At 43.0% G+C, this 12,860-nt stretch overlaps 1 protein-coding gene across 3 annotated transcripts in view; it reads right to left on the minus strand.

Annotated features, from left to right (window-relative positions):
- Positions 1–9,515: 9,515 nt before the first annotated feature.
- Positions 9,516–12,860, minus strand: part of LOC147883051 (Pyridoxal-5'-phosphate-dependent enzyme family protein) — a 35,590-nt gene continuing 32,245 nt past the window's right edge. For all 3 annotated transcript variants that reach the window (XM_087399687.1, XM_087399684.1, XM_087399686.1), the window contains 2 exons: positions 10,179–10,355; positions 9,516–10,063 (listed from right to left, as the gene is read on the minus strand). In XM_087399687.1, the coding sequence (XP_087255813.1) occupies positions 9,841–10,063; positions 10,179–10,355 (400 nt within the window). In that variant the 3' untranslated portion in view covers positions 9,516–9,840. The remainder of the gene's footprint in view (positions 10,064–10,178; positions 10,356–12,860) is intronic.

The raw sequence follows: 12,860 nt of genomic DNA on the forward strand, positions 1-12,860 counted from the left end.
AAGACATCCATCCTCTTTCCCTTGATCCTTCACACTCATTGCATTTTTTCTAACCCTTTTTAGTATGAGTACCTCATTGTGTGTTCCTAGCGAATAGCAATAGGTCTAGAAATGTCTATAATCTGCACCTAAATAGATTTCATACCAAAAACTTTAGGATCTACCTTGAACTCGCTACCTTGAACCCGGAGGGTGTGGCTTTACCTTGGCCACATTCAAACCCCAACAACACTGGCTTGTGTTAGAGAGTGAGAGGGAGGAAAAAGTCTAGGTACCAGTTCTAATTGTCTTAAGGTCCAACTCCTAAATCAAATAGAGCCTATTATTTCTAGTGTCCCTTCTTTTGGTTCCAACGTGGTTATTAGACCAAGTAAAAATTCCAAGAGTTCCCACATCAACTAAATGGTCTTCTTATTTGTGTGAATTCCAACCGTGAAGTTCACTTCCTTTGATAATAGAACCTTTAGATCCCAGCTAGTCTAGACTGACTCTACCATATTTAAATCTTGCAAGAATGGTTAGCCCACTTAGATTTGTTAATAAGTCCCAGATTTGCCTCCTTGTAACACACCCCATGGGAACACAAACTAAATCCATGATGAATTGAATTCCCCTTAAGTCACAATTGAGAGTAAGACACTTGCCCAATGTATCAAAGATAGCAGAGGTAACAATCACCCCAACAAAGTGGGAGAAAATAACTAAGAATTTACCACTTTTTCCTTCCTCGTGATCTTTGATAAAATTTTCTTCTATCTACACTCATGAGTCTCTGATTCAAAATTTTGACTTCTTGAAGATCTTAAAAAGTAGAAGATAAAGAGTTTTCTCTTGGCCATCTAGCTAACCCTAGACTTCTATTAGGATTAATCAGCCAACAAATGTTCAATGTCAAGCATGATATAGGCATACTTTCCATTATTTTTCTTTTTCTTTTTTTTAGGACTTACCACTTAAATTTGTGTCCCCATCTTAGAATGTCTTCTCTTACTCTATAGAATAATTTATGCTTTGTACAACACAAGGAAATCTTTTGCATCCAGAAGATAATTAGACATATCTTTCTTTGAGTTTTCATCCTCTAATCCCTCCCTCATTTGATCATGTTCTTTGCTATTATCATCTTTAAATTCCTTCTCTTGATCATGTTCTTTGTTAATATCATCTTTAAATTGCCAAGTCCTCCTCTTTGTTCAATGCATGCTGAATGTATTCCCCTAGTTACTAATCAATACTATTTGTTAGCACTTTTGGATATTATCTTATCTTGGCCTTTACCCTCTAAGGGGGTCGTTTTCTATGCTTGTCCCAAGTGGTGAAGGGATTGGGAGAAACTAACTACAATACTTTTCCGCCCTTTCCTCAAGAGTTTAAGGGGGGAAAACAAGATAGGCATCCTCTTGTTCCACTCCTTTGGACTTGCATGTGCCACCCTTTTATCAAGTGTTTAACGGAATAAAACAAGATAGGTACCCTCTCATTCCACTCCTTTGGACTTGCGTGTATATAAGGACCATTGAACATGGTAAAATTCCATCCTCTATAAAGGACTCTTCGAAGCTAAGGACTTGATAGCAATCTTGGTAAGAAGTTTAGGGTAAGGAATCTACGATCATCACCATAGGGAACAGAGGTGATAGAGTAGTGAGAGCACAAGGTAGTCAAAAGGTGGGAATGGAGGCGAAAAAGGGAATGAAAGTGTAGAGAGTGAGGGGATTCTATCAAGGACAAAAGAGTAGAGGGAGATAATGTCTATCTTGGGCATTTTCCCGATCATCTACCAAGATTCACTAGTACACTGTTTGATCATCTCTTAGAAGAAGTGCTTGGATCTTGTTCTTGCTCTCAAGAGAGGACACCTTCCCATTGTGGAGTGATCAATTGTGGCAATGTCACACCACAAGGGAACTCCCACTCACTAGCAAGAGTCTCACATGATCACCAAAATTTGGTAGTAACTATAGGCGACTTCAATAGTTCTACTAGGATCTATCAACGAAAATATTTTGAGGAAGTGAAAGTTGCAAATAAATCAACTACATTGAAGAAGAAGATTCAATGTTGTATTGGCATGCATGCAAGTGTAGTGTATAAATCCTTGGTACAAGTACAAGTTCAAAAAGCCAAAGAAATATCACTTTTCAAGCGTAGTCATGTATAAAGACTTAGCCACCAATGTCCAAAGCATTGCACGGAGTCGCTAAGCATTTCTGCTCAACTCAAGTATAACCTCAATACAAGGTGTTGGTCCACACACAATGCTCCAAGCTTGTGATCAAGCTCTCTCTCTCTCTCTCTCTCTCTCTCTCTCTCTCTCTCTCTCTCTCTCTCTCTCTCTCTCTCTCATTATACACTTATCTTGGAGTTGTCTTTTCCACACCCATCTTCACTATGAGACCTGCGATGCAACCATGCTTGGGCAAAGGATATGCTTCATTGGCCAGACTAGAGAGGCAGTGCTTCCGCTCGCACTTTCACGATCCACGAACCCAGGGGCTGCTTTTTGACTCCTTGGTCCACCCAACGAGGATGTATGGCAGCCCATGTTGGGGGCTAGACTTGTCGAATACAGAGTGGGCCCGTATGGAGTGGCTACAGGTTCTCATGTTATCACGGATGATTTGCGATAAGCCATCAGCTCCTTCAGGCTGAGTTTGGGTCATCCCCATACAGCTAGATGTTGCATTTCAAGTCATCATGTATTTGTACCGAGTCAAGGATTATGGGGATTATACCTCTTGGCATAGTAGGCTACCATGGCTAGCATTGTCCTCTTCTATGGCACTTTCAGCAGGAGTGGACCAGAGATGCTGGTGTGCACGCATAGAGAGATGGTTTGAGCAACTGGGGCTCCACATCGATAGACTCCCTCCGTTCTAGTATAGCATGGATGCTCCATTTTCTCCCCTCCTATCACACGAGGTCAACCAAGTTATCTGTGAGGATCTCTTACAGCTACACACATTTTAGACCTGTGGTTGGGACCGAGCGAACTCCCAGTGAAGCTTAGCTTCTACAGAGATCACTGCTTACATATCATAGAGGAGGGTTTCATTGAACCCCCAGGATACACACAGATCTACTTACCCCACTCACTGAGGATCTCTATTGGGTAGTTCCGAGTCTCCTCACACTGACTTTGTATCAAGAGCGGCAGAGCAGAGCACCTACCCAGGGAGAGGCGCATATGCACATTATGTGACATGCAAGAGGTTGAGACAGAGGAGCACTTTATCGTCAGGTGTCCTATTTACTATGAGATCCGAGGGAGTTTCTATTGCCTCTTCAGAGATAGCTATGGGGTTTTGGCCCAGTTCCTCACCTACCTAGACCAGAGATGTTTGGCAAGCTTGCTTCATTCATGAGGTACTCAGGCACCACAAGAGGATACTTTGAGACGGAGACAAGAGCAGACTTTTTCCTTGGCTAATCCCTCTCAGAGCTCTATCATGGAGGTGAGGGTTGACACACAGATTACAATTGGGGATATCCCCTCCTTGTTTAGAGTCAGAGCCCAACTGACAAGGGTCAATGTAGCCCTTGTTAGGCACACAACTATGACTAGGAGACGTGCCCCTTGCCCAACTCTTCTCTCTCTCTCTCTCTCTCTCTCTCTGCCCCTTGCCCAACTCTTCTCTCTCTCTCTCTCTCTCTAATGTTAAATGTGGAATGCCCCTTGCCCACTTCATCCATTATCTTTTGCCCTTGCCCACTTCGTCCATTATCTTTTGCCAATTTTGTAAATACATGGAAAGGTTAGGGAGTGCATTGCTCCACTCTCCTCAAGAAAAGAGTATATGCTCTCAAATTTTACATAGATGCATGACAGGAACTATGCCAAAATAACAAATACAAAATATGATCCATCCCATCTATCTACATCAAGGATTTCAAAGGAAAATTACACCCGTTACACCTTAAAAGATGGGGGAAAGGAGCAATAGATCCTCACCATCACGAGATTGCTTTAAGTATTGTGTAGACATCTTAGTCTAGAAAGATTTTTTAAAATTCAAAATGTCATTTGGGAACACCCAGTGGTATACGCCCACCATCAAGGAAGAACATCATAATAGTCCTTGGTACATCTTAATAACAAGATGATAAATCCAATAAGTCTTAATAAATCTCAAAGTGATGAAGACCTACTCTACCCAAGTAGCAAGCTTATCTCAACTATTTGGAGAACCAAAATTCTAGTATCAAAGGTTTTAACCCTTTGCAAATTTGATAAATACATTAAGGAAAACTTTTGAACTATCATCTAGACGATTAAAATTTCCTTGGGGAACTTGTCTAAAACTACATTTAAAGAAAAAATTATGCAATTTGAATGGATATCATATTCCTTCTACTAACAAGAACAAAAAACCCATAAATCTATGATATCATATTCCTTGTATTGATAAGAACAAAAAACCCATAAAGATATGATACTAATTCTGTTCAAGAATGTGGACCCAAAATAGACCCTGACAAATTTATTGTGCTTTTATCTTTCTTAGCCAAGAGACATTAACACATGAGAATTCCAACCTGGCACTAAGGAAAGGTCCAAGCAAGACAAGTAGTAAGAAGAAAGCTTGTGGTATTGCATGATCCATAGTTAAAATCATAAATGGATTCCCATTAATTTAGAGATGGTCTACAAAGGTCCATAATATTGGAAACCCCATAACACGGTCACATTGGGAAAAATAATGTCCAAGAATACAGCAAGATTCAACATTTAAGAAGACCGCACAACTCAAACCCAAAAACCTATCGACTATCTTTTGATTTACATGATGGATGGTTGATCCTCTCAAAAACCAAAAATATAAGGTCCTAGCATTGAGTATTAGGTCACTCCACACCATTGTTCACACCGAGAGTGTGTTGAGTATAATAGTAATTATGCCAGCTAGTGTTATAGGATATTATGTTGTTGGGGAATGATGGAGTTACTAACATTGAATCCTAGACTTTTATTTATATAGAGGGATTCCATTTCCTTTCTTTGACCTCATGCAATGCCTATATGGTGCCAAACAAATGACCAATCAACCGTTACATCCATGTACCTCATGAGGTAAAAAAGCACTAAAAAAATGTATTCGACTCAAGGATTTTAGCCAAATTCTTTCAAGCACTAAAAAAAGCATTTCAAGATGGTCCATGCTTCAACTAGGGTGTCCAGTAATTGAATGTGCAAGATTAATCAATCCAAGGTTCCTTCCACCTTCACCAAGTATGCAACTATGACTATCTCTCTTGTGGAGTCCAATACCTCCTTGGGCTTGACCTTCACATAGGGGTCCACCTTCCAAATCTTCTATGCCATCATAGAGAATTCTGATCTTCACCCTCTACATTGGGGAATTTCTTTTGCTCAACTTCCTTGCTCTTTGAATTGGGAATAGGCATGTGTAAAGAAACTAAAAAAGATGAAGAATAAGTGAACACCCGACAACCAAAGTTGAAAAATACACACATGATTGGCATCAAGTCACCTTCATTCATGCAAATGTCCTCATTAGCCAATTGCTGGAGTAGATTCTTAATAGTATCCTTTGGGCCCTTGTACCATGCCAAAGATACTAACACTTGCTTGTTCTATCCAAACCCCTATAGTGAAAATTGTTACCTATGGACCACTCTACTGTTGGAGGTCCCTCCAACATGTGCACACTAGAAGATGAAGACACACACTACTCCAGAGTAGATAGCAAAGTAGACATCAAGACATGTACCACAATGTGAGGCTATAGGCAAATTCCAAAATATCACAAGAGACCTCTAAACTAAGGGACTATAACCTACTACAAAGGATGTTGTCCTACGAGCAAATATGTGCACCACGCTCCTCTCACTTGCTAGTGCTCCCTTCTTATAACCATGTTCCCTTACAATGGCTTATGATTGTTGGCAGATAAATCCACAAAGCCTCTTGATATAAGAGAGGGCCGGCTACACTCCCCCCTTTAGATCTTAGACAAACAACCCCTGCAATGCCAACTAGACAACCACGCTAAACTTCCTATGTGGGACCGACCTTTGCCCTAGAGCTAAATAGCTCCTTGGCCCTTCTACTGAACTATCTTTTGATTAATTCGCTCCACTGCAACTGTTAGTCGACCTTGTCTAAGGCCCTTCCACAACTTGTAAGACTTGCTTCAGGCCTACCATACTAGTCCCCATTGCTCTTGATTGGGTGTTACATGCTATCCATGTTGCAACCATGGCCTCCTTTAGTGTTCAACCCATGGCTCCCTTCTTTCCCTTTTCAATGGGCACAAGCCTCCACCATGAGCACACTATGCATCTCCCAAAATCAACATCTGCATAGGTTCTACAGAGATATGGAGATTGCTTAACCATGATCACACACACTTTCACTACTCCAAAGTAGATAGCAAAGCACACATTAGAAAACAATCATTATCATTTACCATAACGTGAGTTCATGTGCAGATTCCAAAGTGTCATAAGAGACCTCTAAACAAACTCAGCATGTAGGCAACCAAGGGGATGACCTATTATAAAAGGACGTTGTCCTAGAGCAAAAGTGAGCATAAATGCTCCTACCATTGCTAGTGCTCTCTCCTTCAATCCATGGGTCATTTCAGTGGCATGTGATGGTTGGCAAATAATGCCACAAAGGCACATTCATATAGGAAAGGGTTGATTACTTTGACCCTCCGACCAACCCCTATAGGGGGCTCCACTAAACATGCAATCCAACCACCTATGTGGGGCAAATCTTTGCCCAAGAGACAAATAGCTCGTTGGCTTTACAAACCTAGTGTTTGATAAACTAACCCATATATTACAATCGCCAATTGTCCTTGTCTAGGACCCTTCCATGCCCCTATAAGAATCATCTTACTAATTTCAAGACCAAGATCTTAAAGCTTCTTTATTACAAGCTTGCAAGTGGCTTTATGTAGCCAGTGTAATTGTTCTTTTACTCAAGATAGTTTTACAATGCCAAGTAAACATGTTTGAAGGAACAAGTAACTATCAAATTGCCTCAATAGGTCCCTATTGAGTGTTTTGTTTGCCTCAAAACTGTGACATCTTCAATAGTATAAGTCATCTCAACTTGCCTAGTCGTCCACCTTCTAGCAAAAGACAAAGGAGAGCTAGCAGGATTGAACATAACATTGCTAATAAAGAGTCTAAGCCATTGGCACACACAAGACCACTTAGAAATTAAATTCTCCATTCTCATGAGGTATAATCTTTATATTGGTTTTGTGCCACGCCTTGGGATAGAAATACTTGTTTATGATGTAGAATGGTCACATCTCCTATGTACATGAAAATTTAGGCAACCTAATAATGGCTATGTGAATGTTTCATGTTCAAAATTTCTTGGGCAAAAGGTATCTGACACTTTCATATATAGGTTAACATTTTTGCAACAATGTAAAAGTACTCTACCTTCATTTAAAAGCTAGATAAAGATGTACAATTGTGCTTATGTAGAGATATGGCTGGTAGTCCCTTAATACTAGAACTCCTAGCTAGCAACACTGAATAGCACTTTCTTAGTGCTACCATCACTTGTTGTCCCTTGATGCTAGGATTGCTAGCTAGTATTTAGCGCTAGTATTGCCAACTAGCTATTAAGAAGTGCTAGTACTACCAACTAGTTATTTGTAATTGCTAGAACTAATCCCTAGCTCTCAACTATTCCCTATATGCTTCACATGCCGTAGCCATGGCTAACCTTAAGCGTTCAACCCATGGCTTCCCTTCCCACCTTTTCTTCTCTCTCTCCTCCTTTGTAATGCACACTAGCCTTCACTGTGCAAAATCATATCTCTATAAATCCTACTAAGCTGCTCATAGTGCTAAGAAGTGCATAACTAAGGGCTCTCTAAGGCCATCACCACATAACATATGACTCCTCAAAACCCTGGTTAAAAATGGGGTCGCCCAACGAAGAGCATTGGTACCCATTTGTAGTACTACTTGTGGAGATTTGAGACTCTTCTACACACTTTCCAACTGAATTTTGTGTCACAATACATAGCAGGGGAGACAAAGAGGACCTCAAAGGGGAACGCTCTAGAAAACCATTTCCAACAAGGACACTATGGAAAATATTGATTTGAACATCATGGAAACTTGTAATGGGACTCTTTTAAAGGGCAAAACAGTGCACAAAGCCCACTCTAATTGGGGAAGCACCTCTACAATTGTAAAAGAGAGCATGTCACGTGCTAGAAAATGAGCTCTCAATTGTTTTCAAGTGCTTCCTTTGGATGCCAACATTCATGCCCTAACACCAAATGATGTCCTTGCAAGCCACTATTTGGAAACAACTGATAAAATGTATGCAATTGCAAAAGAGCCTTGAGGAATGAGGCTCAAAAGCAATCTGTAATTAGCTTCATGGAGGTATACCATACATGACTCTCTAAAACTACTTTGGATAGAAAGAGTAATCACATACATTCGCAAAATACAAGGTATGCTAGCCGATAAGGCTCCCTCGTGAGACTTAGGAAGCCAACTCTAAAAAGCAAGACGACAAAGAGCAAGGTTCTATAATGAAGATGGATGGCGTACGTCAAGATGGAGGTTCTATAATCAAGATGTATGGAGGACATCAAAAGTTGGTTTCAAAGATGAGGTGCAACCCAATGCCATAGGGGCATGTTTGTAGGACTTCTTCTAGCCTTGGGGAAGGAGCCCTCACAACAAAAATATGGCTATTATACACCACATCAATCCGTCATACAAGGCTAGGTTGTTTGCTAAGTACAAGCTTTGGAAGGCCTTTGACTCAATGCCACGTGCTTAACACATGGTTGCAAGATCTAAGATTGAGGGGTCGACTAAGTGATCTTTGTTTGGGTTAGGTTCATGTCCAAGACATCATTCGCCTACTCTCTCCCACTATAATGCATTGGGTAGAACCTCTTGTCACCCATCATCCATTGGAGAGAGAGCAAGACAAAGGTGACAGTTGGCAAGCACACTATCCTGATTACGACCTCCATGAGATGGGTGATCCCACTACGCAATGGACTTTGTCACTTGAAACTACTAATGATATGCAAGTCCAATATGCATTCATAACATTGCCAAAACAACTTCCGGCAAGGATGGAAGACTTGGCATAAAGCGATCGAACATCCCAATAGCACCAACTTCATGTGTAGGAGAACGGACTACCCACGACTCCAAAATAGCTATGTGCTCATCCTCTAAAGTAAATTTTGGCTAGAGCAAAACTCATAGCTCTATCTAAGCTGTCCTCTTTACAATTTCCATGGCACTTAATCTGAGTCGTACTCTTTACAATTTCCATGATTAAGTGGCAGACCAAAGGCTATTGCTCTGCTAAAGAGAAGAAGCAGAAAAAGAAAGAAAGAAAGAAATATATATATATATATATATATATAGAGAAAGAGAGAGAGACAGAAGGGAAGACACAAACTGCATACATGTTTTGGTGCCTGAAAGGAGAGAAAAATCAAACCTGAGGAGAGAGATAACTAAGAAAGAGATAAGAAGCCGAAATCATGCACATGCGTACGTGTGTGCGTTGAAGAAGCAAGCTGCAACATGCTAACGGAAAGGATTAGCATTGCGAAAGCAGAAGCAGGCGTCAAAAGCAGCTGGATGGGCCGCCGAGCAACAGGCTGAGCAGGAAACTGGATCCTTTGAAAGCTGGCAGGCAAATCATTGCAAAAACCTCTGGTTGACTGCACAAGCATGCATGAGCGTTATTTTTTAACATTCGATTTACATTCAAGGGGCTTGCTAGAAGTTTGTTATAACTCAGAAATTTCATTAGGAATTGATAAGGTACTATGGTTTGCTTGCAATACGAAAGCGCCTTGCTTAGAACTCTGTTGGATACCTTTGGGCTAAACCAAATAATCCCATTGTGCCCCCAGTGTGAAGTACGGCCACTTTTTTCTCCTTCATTTCTTTCACAGCATGTAACGAAAGCTCACATGCCACTTCCCACGCTGCAAGTGTGTATATGGGATCCAACAGAATACCAGTTTCTTGAGCGATGCGACGACAAACTTTTATCTCTCCTTCACAAACCTTTCCAAACCTGGAGAACAAGCCAATACATACATAAAATGAGGATAATTCTCTAGAGGCCAATTATGCCACTCTTAAAAGCAGATACAGGGCGGCAAGTTTAATGAGACAAAGACAAGGTATACTTGCGAGGACGTCGGCGCTCCACCCAACTGATACACTTCTCAAGACTCTCAACTACTACTCCAGATACTCCACACTTGTCCCAAATTTTGTTCAGATCAAGAAGTAACTGAGTCCCAACGTTCTTATAATCCTCTGCAGCACCTGTCAGTGTGACACCAACAACTTCCCAAGGCAACCTGAAGCAAGGCATTGATCACCATCAGATTACTGTAGCCAACCAAATCTTTTCAATATTCAACATTCTCTTCCCATCTTTGAAAGTAGGTACCATATTTAGTGCACGGTACAGCCACAGATGTAGAAAACAAGTTGCTCAAAAAACTGAGAGCTAGATCAAATTTTTATTGTTTGTTAAAAGAACACGTATCACTGAGTTCTCTGTTCAAGGGCTGCTTCATGGATTAATTTTGTGGAAAATGCCTTTTTTAAAGCAGTGTTTCTTCATTATTTGGCCACAAGGCCATATCTTGGAATTGTCAAGCAATACATCATTCTGCACATGTACACATGTAATTGACACTTATTTCTGTTGAGAGCAACTTAATCCTAGACGTTGCCGTGAAACCTTGATGGTAAGGATCTCACAGCTCTCTCCAATAACACAGCTCAGGAGGGCAGAAAGAGGATACCTTGGGTCTGCAAAAACACAGCAGATAGATCAGTAAAATAATTCACTGTAGCTCCATCACGAAATGGACTGACCCTACACAGTACTGCTCCACATGGAACCTAGTGCCTACATGTGCCAGCCAAGTGCTGAATAACAATGAGGTCAAGGTGCCTCAACAATCAGCTAATGCTCCTACTCCTGCGTGGCTTCAAGGATTTGAGTGGGAATTGAGGAATCGGGACCCTTTAGACCCAGTTTATGCATCTGGAGAAGGCAGTCTATCACAAAACCAGCCTAACTGACCCCTCACTCTGGTCAACGGGTGACATGGTGAGATCTTAGTCAGGCCCCCAAGTGACTTTTATTCAGGCCCTGGACCTGCCAATAAATGGCTGTTAGTAACCAGTCCCTGAGTGTGCATTTATAGATCTGGAGAAGGCAGTCTGTCACAAAACCAGCCTAACTGACCCCTCACTCCGGTCAAGGGGCGACCTGGTGAGATCTTAGTCAGGCCCCTAAGTGACTTTTATTCAGGCGCTAGACCTGCCAATAAACGGCAGTTAGTAACCATCCCTGAGTGCCCAAGCCTGGTAAATTGTACATCCCTAAAGGGCCCTACAACAGTCCCATGTGGACTCTGTAGTTCAACCCTCAACTGGGCACACAACTCGTCAGCCTTGGACTGTCATGCACAGACCTAGGCATGTGCACTCAACAATCCTCCCTTACGTCTGGCCCTCACGTCATTCTTGTATAGGGGCTCAGAAGTAGGGCACTGACCTTCTCTAGCAATTTTTACGAAAACTAAATGTGGTCTACATCCGTTGCATGTTATGTACCTGTAAGCCGGAAAAAGTCTAAAGTGCGCAAATATTTGAATGCTGCAGTATGCTGTCATGACTCATAACAAGAGTTTTTTTGCGACCAGTTTCATGGTAAACTTGGGGCTTGTGGGAAAACCGAGCTGCTCCCACTGGCCCCCCTCAGCTTTTCCCTTCCTCCTCGCAGCCCCCCCCACCTCCCTCCCGCCCTCTCCTCGCCTCTCCTCCCCGGCTCCTCTCCCGCCTTCGCTGCCCCTCCTCCCCCACTTCTTCCCCCGCAATTGCTCCCCTCTGTCCACGCCTCCTACCCCACCGCCTTCGCTGCCCCACCTCCACCTCTGCTGCCCCCCTCCGCCGACGCTACTCCTCCCGCCTCCTCCGCGGCCTCCGCATCCACCTTTGCTGCCCCCTCCGCCGTCGCTACTCCTCCCGCCCCCCAACTGCCGCTATCTCTGCCCCTGCATCCCCCCACCGCCCCCCCGCCTCTTCCCGCTTCTTTCCCGCCTCCTCCTCCCCGCCTTCTCCGCCCCCCCCCTTGCCTCATCTCCTCCTCTCCGCCTCATCCCGCCCCCCCTCTTCGCCTCCTTCCTTCCGGTTCCCCCTCTTCTTCCTTTCCAACGGGAGAATTTGTGTTTGTTCGGAAGAGGAAAATCTTGGTGGTGACCTTTGGTTTGGCCAGAGGGGCTCTATGGCAACACCCTCGAATCCCACAGCCGTTAAGGTCCTTCTTTCTCCAGCTGACAAGCAACAGGTACAGCAAGCAATTTGATCCCTCCAGGACAAGGCGATCGTGGGCAAAACTTTGGGCCTCGCACACACAAGGAGACGGGTGCAAGAGTGAATCTAGGCGAGCTTGGCACTAGAGGGTCACCACATTCAGGAGGTTACCATCTATGGAAGAGGCGTCTTCCTCATCAATCTGAGCTCCCCCGATACTGCCTCGACACTTGTGGAGCAGAGCCCCATCCTCCCTCTCCCGCATTCGGTGTACCTCTTCCCTTGGTACCGTAGTTTTGCAGTGGAGGACATGGATACAACACACCATGTTCCCCATTTTCTGGTTACACTCCGCTTCCCGAGGCTCCCAAAGGAATATAGAGCCATCCTCCTCAAGCATTTGGCACTGTGTTGGAGTCTCCGCCAGATTCGGCCACATCAGTGGTAGCAGATGACAGGGTCTCCAAGATCACATTGGTGATTGAGAGCCCAGAGTCCCTCCCAAAGTTGATCCTCCTAGAGACCCTTCAAGG

The sequence above is a fragment of the Dipteris shenzhenensis genome, chromosome 28 (genome assembly GCF_047967505.1).
Source record: "Dipteris shenzhenensis isolate YYH24624 ecotype China chromosome 28, Dip_SZ_1.0, whole genome shotgun sequence".
NCBI classification, from domain to species: domain Eukaryota; kingdom Viridiplantae; phylum Streptophyta; class Polypodiopsida; order Gleicheniales; family Dipteridaceae; genus Dipteris; species Dipteris shenzhenensis.